Source organism: Antennarius striatus, chromosome 19, assembly GCF_040054535.1.
Source record: "Antennarius striatus isolate MH-2024 chromosome 19, ASM4005453v1, whole genome shotgun sequence".
In the NCBI taxonomy this organism is placed as follows: domain Eukaryota; kingdom Metazoa; phylum Chordata; class Actinopteri; order Lophiiformes; family Antennariidae; genus Antennarius; species Antennarius striatus.
This window is the reverse complement of record NC_090794.1, coordinates 5,888,097-5,910,978: the sequence shown is the minus strand read 5'-3', so window position 1 is coordinate 5,910,978 and position 22,882 is coordinate 5,888,097. Positions and strand designations below refer to the sequence as shown.

The window sequence follows — 22,882 nt, the reverse complement described above, 5'->3', positions numbered from 1 at the left end:
ATGATGAAACTGTTACATCTGAAAAGACAGGGTAGTGAAGGTCGCTTCATAACAGCAGCATAAATTAATAAAGAGGAATGATTTTACAACCCTAAAAGTGAAGCAACAAGGCAACAGAACTTTGACTACAGCCTCGCTTATGAGAGTCAGACTCTGGAAAGAAGAGGTGAGACAAAATCACAACTGCTTCCCTTCTGGTCCAGATATTTGTGTGTTGACTTTTATTAAGGAGAACAAAAGCCTTTTGTTCTCCAGCATATTGTGTTGGACTTCTAATCTAATAACACTCCTTTCACATTGCTCACCTGCAACGCTGACATACCTTCCAGCTGAGTGATGTCACTTTTGGCAGGTAAACTCCTGTTGTTACGAGTCTGGTTTTATGGCCAAGGAGAATTGTGTCATTCGTACTAGATGAATTGCTCACATGACAGCTGAAACACAATACTGCTTTTCACTGACTCTTTTCTGCAGACGAAAAACACTCAAGGCTTCATCATACATCTTTATCAAAGATTTATGTAGCTGCAAATGTCAAGGTTTGCTTCACACTTTGGTTTCAGGGTCAAACTGCAGGTGATTAAAAAAAAGGCACAGCAGTGCGTCAGCTTCTGCTGAACACTATCTGTTTCAGGTCTTTTACCTTGATAGGCTCTCCTGTAAACTGATCTGTAAAGCAGTTTGGTCTACCTGAGACATTCCTGTGGGAGTTATCTGAAAAGACAAAGGCTGCTTTTTGTGCTGTATTCTGGTCAGTTTTGCCATGAAGGCAGTAATAGGACGCTATCTCTCTGTTGGAACAGAGTGTTCTCTCACCTTTTGTGTGGCAGCAGTAACTGTATCATCTATTTTCAGTGTCTTTTTGTTGGGAATTTAATAAACCATTGTTATCATGGCGGGTTCTGCCTTTTGGTGACACTTTTGCCTGTCTATCCTTTTGTCTGTAACTTAGTTGCTCTGTCGTTTTAAACAATAATTTTTTTCAGCCTCTGGATTTCAATGTCTGGTCAAGGACACTCTGACAATTATGGATGGATTCATCATCAGACCTCACTGTCAAGCCTTCATCTCTCTTTGTTGGACAACCACTCCCCAAAAAAACCCCAAACTAACACAAATCAGCAGGTCTCGAGATTCCACGAGTCTACTCTTGTTTTTACTAGGGAGGTTTACTCGTATCATATTTACTGTTATCCTGTCTGAAATTCTGGTTGGTTTGATGATCTTTCATCATGCCTCTTCCATCTCTCTTAATTTCCTCAGCCATCTGTCAAATCTTTAAAATTCTAACAGTACAGATCTGTACAGAAATAAAACTGCTTCTTCCTGGAGATATCTACTCATCAGTCATCTTAACAGCACAGTCAGTCAGAAATATTTTGAAGACAGAAGCCCCACTGTTCTGACGCATCATACCAGCTATAATAAGGCCTCAATAACTTTTAAAAAAAAGAAGGATGCCTCCGATAGAAACTGAACACCAACTGTCTTCTATCTCCATTTAGTAATCTGTAATTTTTTTTCTTGCTCGCTGTGGCGAAAAGGGGCTGCCGACTAGTCGAATGATGTCATCTCCTTTCCTCAGCGCCACACATGCTTTAAGAAAGAGGCTGTTTGTAGAATTTAATTAAAGAGGAGGGCTGACGGTGAATGACCTTCCCCTTAGTAAGCCTGCTTTAAAACAGTGTTGATAGAACTGGGCAGTGATGGATTGGGAGGAAGTCTCTAATTAGATATGAGTTCCATTCTGATAGTTAAGTGTGTTTATTTCAGTCTGTGTTTGAACTGTGATCATGTGAGAGACTGATGAGTGTGTCCCCTTTCTTCATCCTTTTGTTATCTCTTCACCTGTGCCCATTAAAAAAAGTGTACTTCTCTCTTTTTAATTTTTAAGTTGTTTTTAACTTTCTTAACAAAACAGAAATTGTGCGCATTACATTTGTGTCATAGTCATGTTCAAGGGGTCGGATGTTAAGTAGCCAGATTTGACATACACAAACATTGCCTGAAACATTAATAACAGCCATGATGATTGAAATATTTGACGTCTGAACAATCTCCCTGACCTCCACTCTCCTTCCCCGTCTTCCTCTCCTGCCTCACGTCATCTGTGCTGCTAAAAGAGGCACTGGCTTTTTCCAGGTGCCTCTCGCTGCACTGTCATTTACCCTCTGTTTCCCCATCCCTCTCTCCCTCTAATTTATTCTAATAGCTCTTGATGTGAGCTCGGTGTTTAGACAGCTTTTGATTGCATGCTTAGCCAGAAGTGTGAGGAACTGCTGTCGTTGTAGACCTTACATCCGTCACTGCCTGTTTTCCCGGGGCGCACATTCTGCTTCTCCCTGCTTTTAAAACGTCATTTTTATCGTTCTAATCATTAGCATGGCAGCTCCGATTTAAGGGCTCACTCGTGATTGAATAAAAAATCACACACTGCCATTTTTTTCTGAATGATAATTTCATACCAGAGTGTGTTCAGTATTCAAGCAGGCTGATCTTCCATTGGTGCAAAGCATTTTTATATTTTTGATGTCTGCATTGATGTGTTATCATTGTTTAATAAACCGGGTGTTTGAGTATGTAGTAGTACATGTGCCAGTCAGTATTATGTTATGTTGAAGGCACAGTTCAGTATAATAGCTGAAAGCATCTGCATGCACATTAATGGGCTCAACAAAAGCACAACTCTCTCCTCCAGCTCTTGTTGTTCTGACCTCAAGAGTTTGGTACAGCCTTCCCTTGCAGCCCTGCTGTGTGTGTGCATGCATGTGACTGTATCGTAGCTGCCTGCAATGCTTTACTGTATGGTGTTTTCTACCACATGACAGTCCTTATACATGATGGAAAAAAAAGCACTGCCTTATTGTGGCTGATTTCATGCCTGTTGAACAGAGGTCTGATGGGAAAGCAGAGAAAAAGCCTTTTATTTACTACATTAGTTGTAATTACAACAACCCTCACAACCCCTTTGGGTGAATTAAGTTTAATTCAAATGCGGGGAAAAGAAATCTGTTCTGTCTGTTCGTTTGTCAGTGACAGCTGCAGAGGAAGCTACAAGTAGATTTTGAAACAAGCACCATTGTTGAAACAGTCGAGTGCAGCAGAATGAACCCGATGAATTATATAAATACAAAAGGAAGCATGCAAGTACTTTGTTTACTCTTGATTTTGAGTTATTCTCTGTGCAAAGTATCACATGTATGTAATGAATAATAAAGTGAATCATCAAGCTGTCCAATGTTTATAATCTGATTAAATATGTCTCCAAGGTTGTCAAGGATTTAAAAAATTTAAGAGAACCAATCAAAAGCAGCAATTTGATACTAACTCCAGTTTAAATACATTACAATTACATTTAATTTGTCATGTAAATAATCACTTTCCATGAATGATTTTGTATCTGATATCACATACAGTAGATGGGTCGTAAAAATATGAACACAATGATAGATATTATTTGGATTTGATTTTGTTGACATTTAGCTGTGTGCATCCCTTACATCCGTGACTCCAATCTACACATTTGATGCCATACTTCACCTTTGTGTCAACTGATTAGAGCTGAAATGCAAAGAAAGACTATGAGCTTCATTGTTTTGTTGGAGCAGGTCTTCAGTTCACTGCACCATATTTAGAAGGATGAAAGCCTTGCAGCGACGCCACAAGTTTTGTTGTGCAGTAAAGAAGGAGAATCCCTCCTGTTGGAGGTGCATGTTTGTCAGATGTTAAACTAATCCTTGTTCCAGTGCCACCAAAAATCCCTAATTGTGGCACCTTATTCTTTCTAACTCTCTCCAGCATTCCAGCATATTTATTCTGGAGCGAGTGAGGGAGATGAGTTGAGTGGGTGTAATGCGAGTTAGAGAGAGAGAGAGAGAGAGAGAGAGAGAGAGAGAGAGAGAGAGAGAGAGCGTAAGCGCGTGGAGAATCACACTGATAAAAGCAGAAAGTGGAGCTGTGAGGGAGGGAGCCACGGGCAGATGAAAGAGGGAGAGATCAAGTGAGTGACAAAAGGTAGGAGATGGATGTAGCAGAGGGAACCAGGCGAAACGAAGAGGAGTGACGGAAACCAAGAAAAGACCCACTTGAACCCTCCTGAGCGGAGCTGAGTCAGTCACACCGCAGCGGTGATTCCCCCCTAACGGTTGCCTGACATCCTCTGCCACGGAGTCCAGAGCGTACGGGATCAGGAGCCTGTTGCCTGGATACCCCTGCTGAGCGACTGGGACCAAGCCGAGTGCCTTCGCTTGGCGACTGGTGGTGCTGCCGCCATGGGAGAATCACCGCTGGCTGACTCTCTGCATGGCTTTGTCGCTCTCTGGCTGACTCGCTGACTTTGCACATATGAAGGGAGGAATCACCCTTACACGGGGGCTTTGAGGAGAGGAGGTGGGACGCGAGGGGTAGGAGTGGGTGACTGGCACCCTACATGTGATGATGAAGAGAGCTGATCAGTAGGGAGGGAGTGAAACCAGAGATTGACTGGCTTACGGAGTAAAGGAGTGGAAGTGAGGATAGACCCTAAGACAGGAACGCCTAGGAAAGGGACGGCTGGTAGGGGAGGAGACGGGAGAGAAGAGGAGGGGAGTGAGGTTAGGGTTAGGCTGTGTAGAGACATGCAGATCCAGTCTTCCAGTCCCCAGTCCAAAGCTTCTGGCTTCATTCTCAGTCAAAGATGTGTTCTGTCCTCCAAAATGGAAATCCACCGGTACGTACCTCACCTTATTTCAAATTACTTATTCTTCCACTATGTTTTAACCTACCTGATTGTTGGTTCATATATCATGTGTTTGTGTTGAATTAGTTGTGAGAACTACCTTTTCAGGTTCATGGTTTTTTTTGGGGGGGTGTCCCTTCCCTTTTTGATTTATATAGAGACCATTGTTTTTTGCTTACCTGCTTGCTGGTTGTTTTGTACTATGGAATTACCATAAAAGAGTTTAAACAGCAGTGAGCCATCCTTGAGGTCACACTGTTGCCAGTCCTTGTTAACAAAACAGTCAGTCAGTAGGGAAAAGCGCCCTCGCTAGATCATCAAGTGTTTTGTCACTTATCTATCAGTTACCAGAGTTGACATCATCAGATTCTTGTGATGATTCTTGCAGCCAACTACAACGATTTCCACTTATCTACATCATCATGTTGCAAGAGTTGGCAATGAACTCTTAACATCCATCTTTGTTTGAGGGTGTGCCAGACTGGTTGCAAATTGGGGATAGGGGTTGGATAAACATCTCTTCTTCTAAGGATGCGTCTAAGGGTACCAGCCTAGTTACATCAGTACTATCACTCAACAGTAATTAAACTAAGAAGCCAAATTTACGTGCTCCATAATGCATCTGAACAAGAGAATTAAAATTGATTATAAATGTCATATATTTTTGGTATTTCTTGCTTTATTTCTGAGTGACATATGTAATGAAAAGGCTAATGTTGATTAGCATACTGTATTCCGGATTCTCATAGTTTTCTAATATAAACACTGGTGGATGATGACATCGTGAATTCCTACTTTGAAGTGTTTCATCTGGAGCTCATAGAGGTTCTAGTTATGTTGTTTGTCTGTTTCATCTTTAAATGATGGTTGTGTGAGGATTATGCTGTTGTTCAACTCTGAAAGGCTTCTCCTCTCTTGCTTTACACTCGTCTCCCTGAAGGCTTGGTTTGGGAAAGCTGGATCACCACCATCCACATCTCTGTCTTTCTACTTTAACAATGTCAAGCAAGAAGATTCTGCTTAACTATTTATGCTGCTTGCTCAAATGTCAGAAAGCATCTTTCTTTGAGTCAGTGGGCTAAATGTGTTTACGAGAAGGGAGGAATCCCTTATGAAAATACCTGGTTGTTCAGCTCACCCAGATTTCAGATCATTTCCCCGTTTTTTGTTATGAATGTTCCTGAAGAAAAGAAATCTGTTACATCCATAGAATCTTGCAAAACTTAATGTAATAGAGATACAGTACGCCTTCGCACATTCGCGCATCGACTTCACTTCATCGAGGATTTTTGGTCGACAGTCACGTGATACCGTACTCGCATTGTATTGGCTGATGGCGTCCGGAAGTGCGCTCGTTCTGTGAGTCTCAGACTTACATGAGACACGAAAGTGCAATAAACAGTCGATTAGAGTGCAGGAAAAGGTAATACAGATAGAAGGTAGTTTAATATCAGTATGGGGAGGGTCATAAACGTTTAAATTACCATAAATTATAATATAAATCATCGCTCAATCGTGAAATTTGTTAATCGTTAATGGTTCATGGAACACATTAAGCACGAGGAACGAGGGCGCACTGTTTATTAATAGTGCACAGAATAAAAAATTTAGTGTACCTAAAAATTAAAAATTCTTTCATTATATCAGTTTTGTTTGTGACTTGTCTGATGGATAAGGTCAGCCGAGCTATTTGTATTTTGCATGAGCATCAGTCTTTAGCTCACACTTTTAGTGCGAGACTGTTGGACCACAGTCCTTGGGATTGAGTTGATTTATGCCTAGAATTATATGAAGACAGTCCTTTCAACATCGCTGCAAGAGTGGAAATGTTTAAATCCATACAGCATGAGCTACCTTGGAATAAATCTCTTTAATGCTAAATATGTTCATTCATCCTTTCAGAACACACACTCTTTTACTTTAGCTAAGTGATGACACCACTTACAGATAAATAAGGTATAATAAGGATGACTATTTGTGTTGGCACATAGTCAAAGTACAATGAAACAAAAAGGAGATCATGCATATTCATTCATGAATTTTGTGACTATGTGATCTAAATTGCAACAATTTTGGACCTTGGGTGGTGCTGGGCCCATGTTGCCTGATAAAGAAGGAGTTTACAGAACCAGTCTTTATTGTCATGATCTGCTCCAGAATCGTGAGGGCTGCCCCGAAAAGCTAAACATGTTTGAAATTTAGGAGTAATAATATAGATGATTACGAAAACACTTTGTGGAGAACACCACAAGACCCATTGGGAGAGCCAATCCGGTGACAAACCATTCTAGCCCTTGAAGCTAATGTCCACTTGCAAACTGTTAACAGAACTTGGACCTGTTCTTCACCATCGTGCTGAAGAATTGACAACCTGCATTGGCTATGTCTCCCAGCCATTTTGCCATCGAGACTTCTTTGCTGCATTTCTTTTTGCAAAGCAAAACTTTGAGTTTGTTGCAATTTATGAACAACATAAGTAATCAGATTATCTTTCTTGGTTTCATGTTGAATTCCGATCCCGAATGAAAGAGGATCACCAGCTTATTTAACAGGATGCAACGTCAGTGGTTCCATCCTCTGCAGTGTACATGTTGAAGTATCCTTGAGCAAGATACCAAACCACACTGCTCCCAGGGCGACACGAGACCACAGTACTCTCTGGGATGGGTGAAACTGCAGAGAACCAATTACACTGATACTAATAGCAGCTTCCTCTGCTTAAATGCAAATAACATTAACAATGGTTCTGGTGCATCCAAGTGTCCCAGTTTGTCCCGTCAGTGCTGATAATGAGCCAGCATGTACAGCAGGACTCTGACAGTGAAGCAGCTAAACAGAACTCACCTTCATTCATTTTATTGTTTGCAGCTGGGCTTTTCATTCTGCAACACGTCAAAATGCTTCTCTTCAAAAAAAAATAAAAATTAAGTGACATCCAGTCACATGACATCTTCGTTGACAATGCAATGCTGGATTTAAATGTATCCAATAAGGTGAATATTATGTATTCTTATACTAGTCTCGAGGGTTAGAATTCTGTTGTAAAAATTGCTCCTTTTTTTAATATCAAAACCATTGTAAACAGATTTCTTCTGAAGGTTCCCATATTCGACAGTTATTCCATTCACAGGTGATTTAGAGAGTCAGGAGCATTTCATAGGTATTTTATGAAGTTCGAACATTTGACCTCAATCCATCGTTGTGTTGAAACAAACCTACACAGTTACCAATCTGAATGCTTAAATTGTTGGTTTCCTTATGACAAACGAGGAATGAAAGCAGAACCAAGCTCAGCCCAGGTTCAGACCTACTGGGTTTCTCAATGTGCCCCTTGTCCCTGTGTGAAAGGGAACATGATCAGACTCTTGTAAAAAGTGTCAGGAGCCCAGTTAACACACTGGCTGCACTCTGAACCCTGCAAACACCCTGCAATACACAACTCTATCTGTGTGTGCCATGACCCAACACATGCTAACAAACAGGCTTCCACGTGGATGTTGTCTACAGGGAAAACAGTCTGGACAGTGTTTGGATCCCACAGCCATCGGGTGTTACGTATGTGAAGGAGTTGCTTATTTATACTCCCTCTTTTCTAGCATTTAGAGGACCACTGCCAAAGAGCTGCTGCTCCAGTATTCTAACTGTTTTTCTAAATGAAATGACTTTTTGAACCCACAGGCCATCGGTTAAAGTCCGCCTAAATCTTTGGATTGTTTGTGACTCATTTCTGTCTTTGACAAAGCGTGCCCTTTCATGTAGTGAAAGGTCAGTACCGCCTGTATGAGGGTTCTCTCCAGAGGGTGAACCTGCTGATACTGGTTGCCACGGAGATGAAAAGGGTGGAGTCATCGAAGGGCACCAGCCACCTGTGGATCGTCTTCAGTCAGCTAATGGGTTCTGTGAGGGAGCTACTTGAAGACTAATTGACCCAAAAGGATTCCGTGAATCCTTAAACAAGCCTGGTGTTTAGATGGGCCAGTCGATGGTCCAGGTAATTACCTGGCAATAATGTTTTACACTGTAATAGTCTGCATTAACCTACTAGAAAATAATTAGTGAACAACAAAACAGCACTATTGTGATTTGTGCAGTGAAGCTGAATTTGACTCTCAGCAGCAGTGCTTACCACTGTTTAAAGTGTTCATGTCTTTATAGACAAAGGTGCTTTGTTGGTGTTAAATGTGAATTTTCCCTTTGATTATCTGTCCCTGCATGTCGTTTCTCCTCCTCCCTGCAAGTCCTTAAAAATGTCTTCCTGTTTTCCTGAACAGGAAGAAGACATTTTTTTAAATATATGCACTTTTTGTGATCCACAGCAAAGCCGTTTTTAACTAGAAGCCTAGTGTTGTGAATGTAGCTGTGATTCCCATGACGTATTTTTTGCTTATATTTATCACTTTCTTCTGCTTCATTGACAATTTAGGCTATGGTTTTTTTACACACAGTTCCGCGGCGTGGGTGCTGTGAAGTCCTTTGAGACCCAAATATAAATGACAAGTGTAATTCCCCATTGAGTTGCGCTACAGCTATTGGCAAAGCCATGACCTTTGCTCACAGAAACAGCGCTGAGAATCATTACTCTATTTCTGAAAGTCTGAATACGTAGAACCTGCAGAAGAATGTGTGTCTGCCCCCATACACCCACACACACAGCCTCTCTCTGTCCGTGGGCTGTGCTGGGTTATATATATCCACTAGCAGTGATGGCTGCTTTGTCACACCTCAGGTGTTTTTACTGCTATCATGTCACAATACTGGACTTCTCCTATTCTCTCTCTCCAACCATCTGGTAGAATGGATGACTCATATTCACGAGCACAAGGTATTTTCTCAATGCTCCACAATATCATACAGTATGTGTCTGTGTGTGTATCTATGTGTGTGTGTATCAGAGAATTAGACAGTAGGTAACCTCTTTGCAGACAGGCAGCTGTTCATTAATGAATCGTGACATATACATACATACATCTTTAGAGCCGCTCCTCTCTTTTTTTCCTTTTAGCAGCGATCAAACTCCACCCTTGTGAGGCTGTTGCCAGGGCGACGATACAGTTTGCAGGTCCTATAAAAAGGCAGCGGTGTTGGAGAGAGTGAGTGATAAAGGAGTCTTGTGTAGTCTGCTGATTGTATTGATTACTATAAGCTTGCATTTGATCTGTGGGTCAGGCCTCCAGACTGTAAAGTAGTAGGTTTCATGCTTAGGTTAATACTTTGTGATCCAAAGAATAATTTTCTTTATAAACATATGTGTACTTTATGAACACGACGGAATTCAGGACACAAATGTCTGTCTTCTGGATTAAACATCTGTTCCCATCTACTTCTACCTTTTCCTTATGTCTCTTTTAATCTGTTCCTTGTCTTGTCTGCTTCAGTCATCATTACTACGATCATTAAAGGTCATCTGACAATTAAGTCTGCAGTATGCTCCTCTTGTATTCAAGAGACTGTATGATGTCTAGTATCATGTTCCACTCTGTGTGGTTTATGGAGGATGCTGATGCAAGACATGAAGAGATTGATGTCTCACCTTTTCTACATTGATTAGACACGAAATGATCTGACAATACGGTATTAAGGTTATTTTGATCATTTGTTAGTTAGGGCCTCTTAATGTTCTGGGTTTACTGCGCTGTAATTTTATAGCTAGAGAGTTGTGGTGATCTGTACAGAGAGACAGGAATAATCAAAGAATGACACACATTATTAAAGCAGTCATAGAGGTTTTTTTTTCACATCGTGAAGGACAATCTGAATGCATTTAAAAACCTGTGATGGTCTCTTGGCTTCACTGAGCAATCCACTGTCTTCACAAACATGAGGAATACCTGCAGGCGATGGTTCAACAGGGAGTTTCTCTTGTCTGCAGGGCCTCAGCTCTTCCTGCCTGCTCCTGATCACTTCCATATGTGCTGAAAGCTCTCGACATACTCCACACCATAAGTGAGAAAGACAAAGACACTGAGGAGTCGGAAAGGGAAAGATGAGGGGGGGGGTGTTTGAAATGATGGAAGGAAGACGGGTCAGCGATGCAGAAAGTTAGAGATTAAGAAAGAAGGACGAGTACACATGGCTGCAAAATGTGGAGAAGAGATGATAAGGACCCCCACTCTTTCCATCTGAGGCCAGTTGTGCTCCCCCTTGGTACCAGCACAAATCTGATTCCTTCCTTCCTCGTAGAGAGGACTCCCCTGCTGGATTCCACACCCAAACTTGGGAAAAGCCTTATTTAACATTTTCATTATTCCCCTCATGTTTTGTTCAGCTACACATGATTTATAATCCTCCCCCAGCTTGGGGAGAGCTGACTCTAGCCTTTCAGAGAGGAGCGTCAGTTTATTGTTGGATTTCAAGCCAAACTGCAGAGACTGAGTCAGTCTTTGGGAGAGAGATGGAGTCAGAGAAGCAGTCAGAGGAAAGAACTGCCTCTATAATTAGGTAGTTACTAATTAATCTGCTGTAATCACAATCAGAAAGTCATACTTCTTTAAGATAAAGGCGCATGCGTGCACCTTTACCTCAGAGGAAACAGGAAGAGGCAAATGAGGCAGTTGTACAATAATTGGAGGCAACTGATTTAAAGAGCGAGCAGCTGAAATGTTTAAAGGGCCGGTGATTTCATAGGAAGCTATGAGTGGAAATGTACATCTGTTCCGGAAGTACCCCCAAGAGGTAAATTAAATTACTATCACAACTGGGAAACAAACAAATGCTGTGAACAAGCAGTTTTTGTTCGTTCCTTGACTGGAAGTGCACAAAAGAATGGAATGAAATGTCGGTAAGAAGGGAAACATGCCAGCCACAGTTTCCCAAGATGACAGCTTCAAATGTGTTGACGAGCAGTCAGTAATCAACAGCTTTTTACAATCACCACAGATGTTTTTGCTCAGAGCAAAATGAAGCCAATGAATCCATCAGAATATTTGCTGAATATTTTTCTTATTGTTTAATTGACCTTTAGGGTGCTGATCTCCCTAATAACAACTTTCTGTGACATATGAACAGAACGCTGGAGAATGAGGCAGACAATCCCTGACAATCGGGAAACCAAACTTTTCTGGCACCCAAATTTTGACCTAGGTTACTGTATCTCGTATTATGGGGCATTTGCAGGTCCAGTCTTCCAATTCCCGGTATGTCGGTGTTTGATCTGACTTCCAGCTAATGTTCAAACCATTCTGTTTTTCACGAGTATCTGAACCATTACATTAGTCCTGTCTGAGTGAGATCTAATTAGCCAAGAAGAGAAGCAGCCCAAAACATCCCATGCTGTTGCCAAGCAACACTTAACATTTTAACCTTTTAGGCACTGTAGATATTAACAGTCTCGCTTCCAGTTGTAGCTGAGGGACGCACAGCCTCTGTTGACCATGTCTTCTCAACCCTTTCCTCATCCACAGATGTGTCTTCTATTCTCTTCTGTTCTCACTGTAAAGATGGCCAGTGGCAACATCATCTGCTGTCCTGTTTTCTTTACACAGCTGCGTCTGCAGAGATCACATGAGGTGAAGTTCAGTGAAATCCTGTCATTTGCCGTCATTTTTATTATTTGCAAATCTTTTAGTGTGAAAATGTTTAAGCTAATTGCATCAAGATGTGGCCATTGAAGACTTGGTTGTTTCTTACTCTGGCAGGAGGTTTTGGCCCAACTGTAGGGGTTAAATGAAGAAATGGTTGCTGACAGAATGCAGAATAGATTTCAGATGCCCATGGTTGCTAGACAATTGCCTGTTTGTTTGAGCTGGACTTTCACTTCCTCTTTATCACATTGTTCATATTCTGTGTCTCCAGCATCAATTATGTAAAACTATTTCACTGATGTCAAATCTGTTGTTAGTCAGGAGATACCCTGTGGGTATCAGACAGTAATGGATCTTCTGTTTTGTTGTTTTAACGTCATGTGACATGAAGTTTGGCAAACAGGTGCCATTATTATGACCTCAGATTCGCGAATGATTTCAGTATTTAATGGTAGAAAAGGTTTTCTCATTTGTTTCGACTGGTCTAAAATCAAATCTATCCTGTGGTGTATGATCTGTAACATTATCAGATTAACACAGAGATGTTGGATGTATGCACAGATACAGCAGAACTACAGTACAGCTGGAATAATAAAGATTAAACCATTATCCTGAGTTTGGCAGACACCACGAGTTAGATTGCAGTTACCCCTTTTTGTTTTGTTTCTATTTTTAGATATGTTGGTTGGTTATGTAACTTTTCAATAAGGGCATAGAAATAAGTCACAAGTTCCACCCATGTTAGTAATGCAGTGACCAACTGGTTCAGTAACCAGAGTCAAGAAAGTCCAGATCAGTAGTGATCCCTCCATAAACATCTGACAGAAGATGTAAGCATCCCTCTGCTCTCTTCATCTCCCTATCTCTCCTTGTCTCTTCCTCCTTTTGGAGCTACACTGCTGTGTTGCCTTCTGCCCACCCATACCCTACCCTGGCAGGATGTGACATCATGGCGGCAAAGCCCCTGGAGCTGTTCTGTTCCTCTTTGAAGTCAGAGCCGTTTTTACTCTGAGCCTCATTAACATTAATGAGGGAGATGGAAATATTCTCATCACATATCCCGTTCTGCAGTTCTATTCTCGTCTGATTTTTTTCCTCTCTAACCGTGTGTGGTATCTGTGTGTGTGTGCGTGTGCGAGTGCCCCCCTCACTCCATTGGAGACCTTTTAACAAGCTGATGTGATGTCCATGTCTAACTGGGTTGGAGGCAGACTGCTTTTGAAACAGGACTTCTGTGGCATCTATGTGAAACTAAAATAACAAGATTTTTTCCATCTTGTTTGACTTTATGGAGTCTAGCGTGAAATGCAGCCCAGTAACGCAACATGTTTATTAAATTTTGTGGTGCTGCAGCTGTTGTCAATGTCAGGACATTAGAAAAGCCTTTTGGGGGAAACATCAGGAATCCTGATGTTAGGGCAGCAGGATATATCCCTCCAGAAATGATGTCAGAATGTGTGCATGGGCAATATTCACATCACAGGACACATTAGGCCAGCTATAATCTTTCCATGGAATGCTTGAGCAAAGAAGACATCCTAGCCAAACTGCTGTGGGAGTGACCTGACTGTTGTATCCTTGGTCAGTGTATAAATTGTATGATAAATGATAATTATCCTAAACATAACTCGTTTACTGATGATGCGACTGGTGGCATCCCATTTCCTTAAAAAAAGACTTCAGCCACTACCTGTCGTGTCTGTTTTGAGGGCTAGAAAGAGGAATTGGGATTGGGCCCAAATATACACAGCAAGTCTCATCTTATAGCTCAAAAATAAGAAACCAGTTTTAAAAACATGCGGCCTATACAGTATATCAAACCTACTCGTGCTGCATTTTGTAGCTCTGCAGATTGACAGAAAGTTTGATGGTGTTATAAATAGAAGAAGACAGCGGCTGACATGTTCAATATGAGGTTTAACAAGAAAACGAGGAGGGTCAACAGGACTGGATTTAACCAGTCAAGTGCTTAACAAGCAGAAAAACACATTAAATTGGGAGTGCGTCTGACATCACCTACCCTAAAGTAGCTGCAAAGACGAAGGGGCAGAGCGCCGGCGCCTAATTTAGAATAATCTCAATGAGGAATGCTAATGATGGAGTCATTAGTGTAAATGAGAGATAGTTGTGCAGTTTCTTTGCACAGTAATGTATTCATTGTCGTTTTGAGAGTGGAGAACTCAGCAATTCTGTTGCAGCCATGTTTGCTTTATCCCGTCGGAGTACAGATGTGTTTTAAGACCATTTTGTCTGTGTATCTCATGTTGTTTTTTTGTTCTTTAAGTTGCCACATTTTCATCCTCTCAAACACTCTGGATTCCTCCGGCTTGTAGCTTCCAGCTTGCAGCGGTCATAAAGAAGCCGAGCTTCAGGCCTTTGGAATAACGCTCACTTACAATCACACTCCATACACATGCAAACCATTGTGCACTCACCACACAAAAATGTCCAGCAATGTGTGTGTATTGCACACGCATGATGCGGAGACCCAGCACACTGTGGTGGAGGTTTGTGACTTAGACCTTTGCAGGCAGAGGCTGTGGTCTTTGCATTGGTCCTGAACTTAAATTTTTTCCATGCTATGAGAGCACCCTGACATTTCATCGAACTGAATCAAGTTACCACAATCAACATCACATGCAATCATTATTTTTTATTACTCGGATGTGATTGTTTAAAATGTCTGATTTGATTGGCTGAACGTGATCAAGAGAGCCTCTCAGCTTCAAATGAGAGCTTAGAGGAAGCTCTGGGTGGTGAAATCACACTCAAACGACTCGTTAAAAGATCTTTTTTTTTTTGTTTCTTTGTATTATCGACTCACAAACATCAGTATCTGTGAGGCCAGTAGGAATTCAAAGACGGCAGAAGATGGGAACAGATTAACAAAATTAGTTGGAAGAGGTCACTGCATTAAATCAAGAAGTAATCCTGCACATACTCCATGCATTGGACCACAAATACTCAGAGATAGTCAGAAAACAATTAAAAGAAGTAATAATACCACGGTTATCACAATGAGACCAATGCAGAAGTTATTACAGATCGACAAAAGAAATAAGGAAACACATCAGGACCCGGACATGTGAACAGGAGAGCACCTGAAGTCAGTCCGGCTCTCAAAGGAACACCAGGATGACAGTTTAGGCATAAATAAAGTTCTAATGGTAAATGTGGAGAAAAAAAAGTCATTGTGATTCCCAACCCTACTCTGTGCTAAGCTAAATGACTGTTATAGTTAATTATTAGTTTGGATCTGAATAGAGGCTTCAAAATGCCAAAATAAACCGATTCAGTCAAGCCAAGGAAACCAACTCAAATGTTGTCAGACATTATGATCAGATAACTATCTGTTGAAGAGCATGGTTGATTCAGTTGCCTGCTTAGGTTTAGTGCCTGTCTGTAAATACTAAATTTTATAAAAAGAGACTTCAATGGTCCCTTTAATGGCTAATTGAAGAAGATCAGAGAATTAAAGACTAAGTTTAAATGAATGGGTCAGGGCTTTTGATTGGGGTCATGTCTGTTTGGTAGAAGGAAACTAAACTTGAACAAGTCATCAGTGGTTGGAAGACTTTAATCCCTAGAAACATCCCCAGAAACCAAGATAACAAACAGCTTGAAATAATCCCTGGTAATATCTAGTGGGGTCTAAATCCCACAGGATAGTGAATTATAACTTAACTACCGCAGTCTACCAAATAGGAACTGACACATAAAGCTCCGGTGCAGAACCACAGCTCCTTCTGGCCAAATGGTTGCTTGATGGATTTACCAAAAGACCGAATCCACAGACCAGCAGGAAAAATCAGAGCCTGAACAGCTAACCACAGAACAAGAAGTCACGTTTCTGCAGCTTCGAATTATTGAATTTAACTTGAATGATATTCTAATGTTTACACTACACTTTTATATTAAGAGATGTAAGCTTTATAACCTTGTAACCAAGGCAGCAGCTTCTACATTTAAAGTAAACACTCAGTCAAGAGAGCTGGTTTATTTCATTATATAAAGGCGCTACCTCTTAATGCATTGTTTTAGAGAAAGAAACCTGGATATTCAGCCATTCTTTCAGGTCATCAGCTGCTGTGGAGTTTAACACCACTCAGCTTCTGTTACCATAATGAAGCCCATTAGTGGAAGTGTGAAAGAGCTGGATGTGTGAGGAGGTGTGTGTGTGTGCTTATGTGCACGTGTGTATATTTGTGTGTGCTTGTCTTTGTGCTGTTGAGCGCCTAAGTTCTGTGTACACACCAGACATAAATGTTTTAGAGCTTTATCAAAAGGATTTTGACAAAAAAGAAGCTTCAAACCTGGAGAGAGAAAGAAACTTTGGCACATGTGACAAGCTACTGTGTGTGTATATGTGTGTGCTTGTGTGTGTGACTTCTTTCTTTTAAGCACAAACACACAATACTCTTAGGAGATTAACGCTTCAGTAACTTCAAAAAGCATCATCCTCATAACAGAACAGTCTCAAACCCAGAGTATCTTCAGCCGACTGTTTAGACTGCTGCTGTCTGCCTTCCAAAGACACCTAGAGGTGTGTCTCAGTGGAAGTAGATCTGTCCTCCTCTCCCAACTTCCAGCTCTCCTTCTTCACTATTTCACACTTCCTTTTCATCTTCCTGGGCAATTTTTGCTTGTCATTTCCTCCTTTTTTTAAACACCCTGTGCTTGTTAATCGGTCCACCCTCTGCGTCTTTCCCTTTCCTCACTTTCTTTGCATTCACCTTGTCGTATTAGCAGTTATAGTCATGCCATGAATCATTTTGGCTTCCTGCAGTCTGTCTCACACAGGATCACAGTGCAGTTCAATAACAGCACATATGAGGGCAGAGAAGGATAGCTGCATCTCTCTGGTCAAGAAACATTGTGGAAAGAATAATAATTTTTAGCACCATGTGACCCATATCAGACATAAAATGTCAGGAGATCTCGGCTTCTGTTGCTGCTGATTTTGAAGTTGTGTTTTTTCTTTTAATTAATTCTTGTCCCTGTTGCCTGACCTAAAAGAAAAACAGCGACTTTGAAATGTCGGACTTTCCCTTTAATAACCACAGGGCATGAAGCTGCGATGTCTAGCTATCAGTTTCAAAGCCTGGACTCTTGGGAAGACAGAAGTATTCTTGGGACAGATACAGAGTTCAAAACAGCCACCCAGGCAGCAGATTTGATTATTTTTGTGCTTTAGGGCTGAAATCTTCTAAACTGAATCTCATGTGAACTCCTTCATTGTGCTCCAATGCTAGTAAAAGCTTTCTGCAGACTAGAAAAAGACTGGAGGCCATGTTGTTGCGGTGTATCTGAGCCTGTCTTACCTAACATATCTCCTTTCTGTCATTCTTGATTCTTCTGTGTGATGTTTTACGGGAATATTTAACTGGAATGTTTTTAATATGAGGAAGTATCTTGAGGAGTGATTGAATTGTAGTGGACTCTGGGTTTATGGGAAGTTGTTAAGACTGGTGACATTTTCCTGCTCATTTGGAACGGCTGTGTGTAGAGATTATGATGCTGTGACGACTTTGGTTCAGATGAAAGCACAAATCCCCGTTTAATAGCAATCATTGATTAGGGCATGGAGAAGAGCTCGCTGATAAGAGGAACTAATCAAGTGTCGGGACAGTTACATTAAAAAAAAGCAGTTTGTTTGGGAATGATTATCCAAACTTAATTGACTCCCATTCTAAAGACTGTGTCTCCTCTTGTCTCTTTGTCTCTGCAGTGAACAGAGTATCTGCCAGGCACGAGCTGCCGTCATGGTGTACGACGATGCCAACAAGAAGTGGGTCCCAGCGGGTGGATCCACCGGCTTCAGCAGAGTCCACATCTACCACCACACGGGGAACAACGCCTTCCGTGTGGTGGGGCGCAAGATCCAAGATCATCAGGTCAGTAGATGAGACAAAGATGGACAGTGTGTTACGTTAACTGGAAAGACCAGGCTGAGTATGTGTTACATAATATAATGAAAAGTCTGCTTTACTCCAGTGGCCACCCATGAGGTAGTTTGTTTCAAACATGTTGTGTGTGACACTTTTGGCAGGAACAGAGCTGCATATCCATCAGAATCATAAAGACTGTTAGAGCAGAGAAAAGGAAGGCAAAGTGGACTTTTACCCAAATATGGTGAATAAAAACTGTTCAGTGTCAAGTATCCGATGATGCCAGCACATGACTCCATCACCTGAGTATCCAGTGTGGTGTTCATGTGTGCACATGCTACTAGGTAGCAAGAATCACATTTGACAATGTGGGCTCAGTGGTCTTAGTTTAGCAAAGGGTTGCCAATAGTTTGGTAAATCTAATATAGAAGCTGTCAGCAGGTATAAGATTGAGTCATGGGATCCTCAATGTCTATACCCACTAATTTCAGTGTAGTGGCTTTATCTCTTCAGCTTTTTTACACCACCGTTCATGCATTTAAACATGGGTATTGCCAGTAGACAAATCTGAGTGACACTAGAATGTTGTTATTCTTATCTAATAAATCCTAATGCCATGATACCAAAGTGTGATTATTATAAATTTGAGCTGCTTTGCTATCAGAAGACACTCATTTCCTCTGTTTGTTTTTCACTGCCGTATTCAATAATCGTCTGGAGTCACGGCGGCTCAATTCTTTTTCACATCTACAGGCTGCTTGTTTTTATTTCCTGGTCCACCAACAATAAAGGAACGCTCCACGTCAGTCAGAAAAACTGTAATAATCCCAGAATGTGATGCTAGATTATTTCTTGCTGGGTTTAAATAAACTGCCAGCTCCAGCATTAGATATTGCTTTCAGTGTTCTAGCAGACTGGTTTCAAACTTTAGCTGTGTAGTTTATTGTCCAGGCTGGTGTTATGCTCTAAGAATAAAATATGACCTTCTCAGTGGCGTGCAATCCTCGTCTTTTCTGTGGTGTCTATGAAATTTTAACGAGCCCGAGAACCGATTAGATAAGCTGGTGCCTGAAGGTCTCAGATTCAGTATCTTATTTTATCTGACATTAGAACGCATTAAACCTGATTATGCTATCTTTTCGTTTGTAATTCAGATAAATCGGATAGAAAATATACAAACGAGTATATATTTGTGTGTGTGTGCCTGTAATTATGATCAGGATCAAGATACCTTTTTCTAATTCTGAGCGTAAAGGTTGCAGAAGAGAGGAGGATTTGCTGGAGGTGTAGCTGTCTGCCTGGCTGTTTGCCCAGGACATTAATTCTCCTGACATTAGCATGAGAAGCTAAACCCAGAATGAGTGGATCATAAAGTCTGTTTACTAGCAGCTATGATTGACCTTTTACCACATAATGACTTCACAGTGGTGCAGTAGGTAGCGCTGTTCCCTCACAGCAAGAAGGTTCCAGGTTTGATTCCTTTCTGTATGGAGTTTTTAAATGTTCTCTCCGTGTCTGCATGGATTCTACTGCATTCTCTGGCTTCTTCCCAACAAAAACATACAGTTTAGGTGAGTTGGTCACACCAAATTGTCTGTAGGTGTGAGTGTTTGTGTTTTTTGTCATTCATGAGGCCAGCACTGAGCTGGTGTCTCATCTGGGGTGTATCCTGTTTGTAGTGGGACAACTTAATAGTTAATTGTTTTAGGATTATCATCATGATTTTCCTCCACCGAAGAGGTTGTAGAATTACAGAAAAAACGTACTTTTTCATGGTGAATAAAAATATTAATCACAAGAAGCCATCTTCTGTCCAGGTGGTGATAAACTGTGCCATTCCCAAGGGGCTGAAGTACAACCAGGCCACGCAGACCTTCCATCAGTGGCGCGACGCCCGGCAGGTCTATGGCCTTAACTTTGGCAGCAAGGAGGACGCCAATGTATTTGCCAGTGCCATGATGCACGCTCTAGAGGTTCTCAACTCCCAGGATACAGGTAATCTGCTTCCCTGTATTGACAAGTCTATTGTGTTTGTGATGTCATACCAATTCTTAATTTCACAAATTATTCCTCTGAAAAATGTATTAAAATTAATGCAACTCTATCATTCTAAAGTGGACATTTTCAACTGGTAAAACAACCTGAACTATAGCAAATAATGAATATTAAGTTAAAGTCAGACCTTGTTAAACTTTTAGAAACGATACTGTCTTTAAGAATAAAAACTCACTGAGAAGATATCCAAGAGGAGAAAGACTACATGACATCTGGTGATGCAAACTGCAGATGCAATCACTTTTATCATTTTTCTTTTCAGTAAGAGGCTCACAAGAGAGGAAAATTCACCAGTTTGAATTTAATAATCACATTTTTGCTGCGACCTCTAACTACTGCAGCAATCTGGTCACAAAATTTGTTTGAACAAGTATAAATAAAGATTTTTATTGTTAGGCATTAGAGATCTGTCTTATTGTGATCTCCTCTTCGTTGATTCTAGTTATTCTGTAACAATAAAAGAATATGATAATTCCAGGTCAAGGCTTTGAGGAATTCCTCTGTATTAAATAATTGAGCATTGAAATAAAGCTGTTGTTGTGGTTTGGACCGGATATAAACTAGCTGGCTTTTTACTAACTGTGTGTATTATCCTTCAGTGGATGAGAACATTATGTGAAAAATGTAGGATAACTGAAGACATGTGACACAATAAAAATATTTCATGTGAACATGAGTCGCTAATAGCTTTACAATGAATGGAAGCCGAATACTGACTGCAGTTAGTAGAGACAGTTTCAATTAAATGCAGAATTTGTTTTTAATTTAGGGAACAACTTTGATGATGATGCTTTTGAAAACTTGGAAAGGAACGTCCCCAGTCTTCCTTTCAGGAGAGACTCCCTCTGGTAACAGCATTGATTATGTGCTGACTCAGTCTCTGAGCCTGACGGATACTGTTGTTTATCAGTTACACTAGTAAATTCACCACAGAGCCCAGCATAAAATGGCAAACCACTTGGCAAGAGGCTGCTGCAAACACACACGCACGCACACATATGTTCATACAATCCGTTTTAATTGTACCACAGATATTTATTTATTCAGTTTATTTTTTTTCTTTCCAGACATGTTATTACAGCAGACTTAACTTTCATCAGTTTTGGAACATCAACAACATCCGAAAAGAAAAAAAAGGGTTGACGGGTAGAAGCCATTGGCTTGTATAATTCCCGTCCCCTGAATCAACATCTCATTGCAACACATTATCAACCAAATTCATACATTGAATGTCACATTTAAATTATTTTATTTTGGTACATTACTTTTTGACTAATCTTACTAATGTTCATTGTCTCAGCTGCTATCCTCAGGTCAGTGATATTTTTCACAGGCATAAAATGTGCTCTGACTCCTAAACTCCTCTCCTCTTCCATTGCCTCTCATATCCTAATCCCATGCTCTAATTACTCTGATAGTGATGCTCCTCATTGTTTCTGTGTTTGTGAGGTCAAAACAACAGGTGGAGTATCAGAGAGACAGAACGGGGTGAGGAGGCTGTCCTCTAGGGGCTCAGAGGTCGGATGGGGCTACATTAAACAGTTTGCTTGCAAATGATTACATTAAATGTTTGGAATCAGGATTTGCATTGAGCATCCTACATAATGATCATTACATAAATCAGAAACAACTGTCTAGCCTCTATTGGCTAATCGATAAAAAAGACTTTGGTATTGATTTTTTCCTTGGGATTCTTTCATTATTATAGATTATTTACCAACTGTGTGGTGTTTATTCATATCTTCATCAGTCAACTAAAAACGTAAACAACACAATTTATTTTAAATGAAAAGATGACTGTTTATGACATTGTTAGATTTAAGATTTTGATTAGTGTAGATTTTTCTTTTGAGAATTGACAACTGAAAGTGCATTTAAATGATAACTGATGACTGAAATCACTTTTCTTCAAGAGAGATAAGTTTGACATCAAAGTGAAATAGAGGAGTGCAGGTTGTTCCATCCATGTCTGCAAAGTCTTGTATTTTAACATCTCCCTGTCACTGAACATCATAATCATATATAATCATAAGTGGTGGACAATGAGGGACTCACAAACCTGCACATAGCTATTTAAATGGATTGAATGGGATGATTAGATTACAGTGATTGTGTAGGGCTAAAGTGGCCCTTCTTGGGGCCCCATGTGAGGCCCAAAATCCCAGCCAGCACAACTGTTAACAGGTAAACGTGTTGATTTATGGTGGATAAGAGAAGTGCTTTCACAACTCGCAGTCTAAGCTTTTATCCAAAGTGCCTCAGAATACCAGTAAAGAGTGTTCACATGCTACAGGAGCAGATCAATATTCATTACAGACATACAGTAAATCATGATGTATTGAACTTAGTTCATATACTGACCAAGACAAAAGTTTCATCTGTGGAATTATGTCATTGTCAGGTGAATGAGGACTGTGTGTGTCTGTGTGTGTGTGTGTGTGTGTGTGTGTGTGTGTGTGTGTGTGTGTGTGTGTGTGTGTGTGTGTGTGTGTGTGTGTGTGTGTGTGTGTGTGTGTGTGTGGTGTGTGTGTGTGTGTGTGTGTGTGTCATTTATTAGGCCTCCAAAATGAGAGCACAGTCATGGTTTTGACGTTGGGGAACACACCACACATACACACTCCCCAGTTCATCAACTGGTCTTATGTTATTAAAAGCAGCCTCTTCCTCACCTCGGTGCTATTTGTCTTTTGGCTCAGGATTAC

The 22,882-nt window shown here is 40.8% G+C and overlaps 1 protein-coding gene across 8 annotated transcripts in view; it reads left to right on the top strand.

Moving 5' to 3' along the window:
* enah (ENAH actin regulator) overlaps positions 1 to 22,882 on the top strand; it is a 90,762-nt gene that overhangs the window by 26,882 nt on the left and 40,998 nt on the right. For 3 of the 8 annotated variants that reach the window (XM_068342128.1, XM_068342127.1, XM_068342126.1), the window contains exons 2-3: positions 17,966 to 18,131; positions 19,943 to 20,120. In XM_068342128.1, the coding sequence (XP_068198229.1) occupies positions 17,966 to 18,131; positions 19,943 to 20,120 (344 nt within the window). Of the gene's footprint in view, positions 1 to 3,956; positions 4,709 to 17,965; positions 18,132 to 19,942; positions 20,121 to 22,882 lie in introns of those variants that run through there. The other 5 variants (XM_068342131.1, XM_068342129.1, XM_068342132.1 and 2 more) reach the window with 3 other exon arrangements.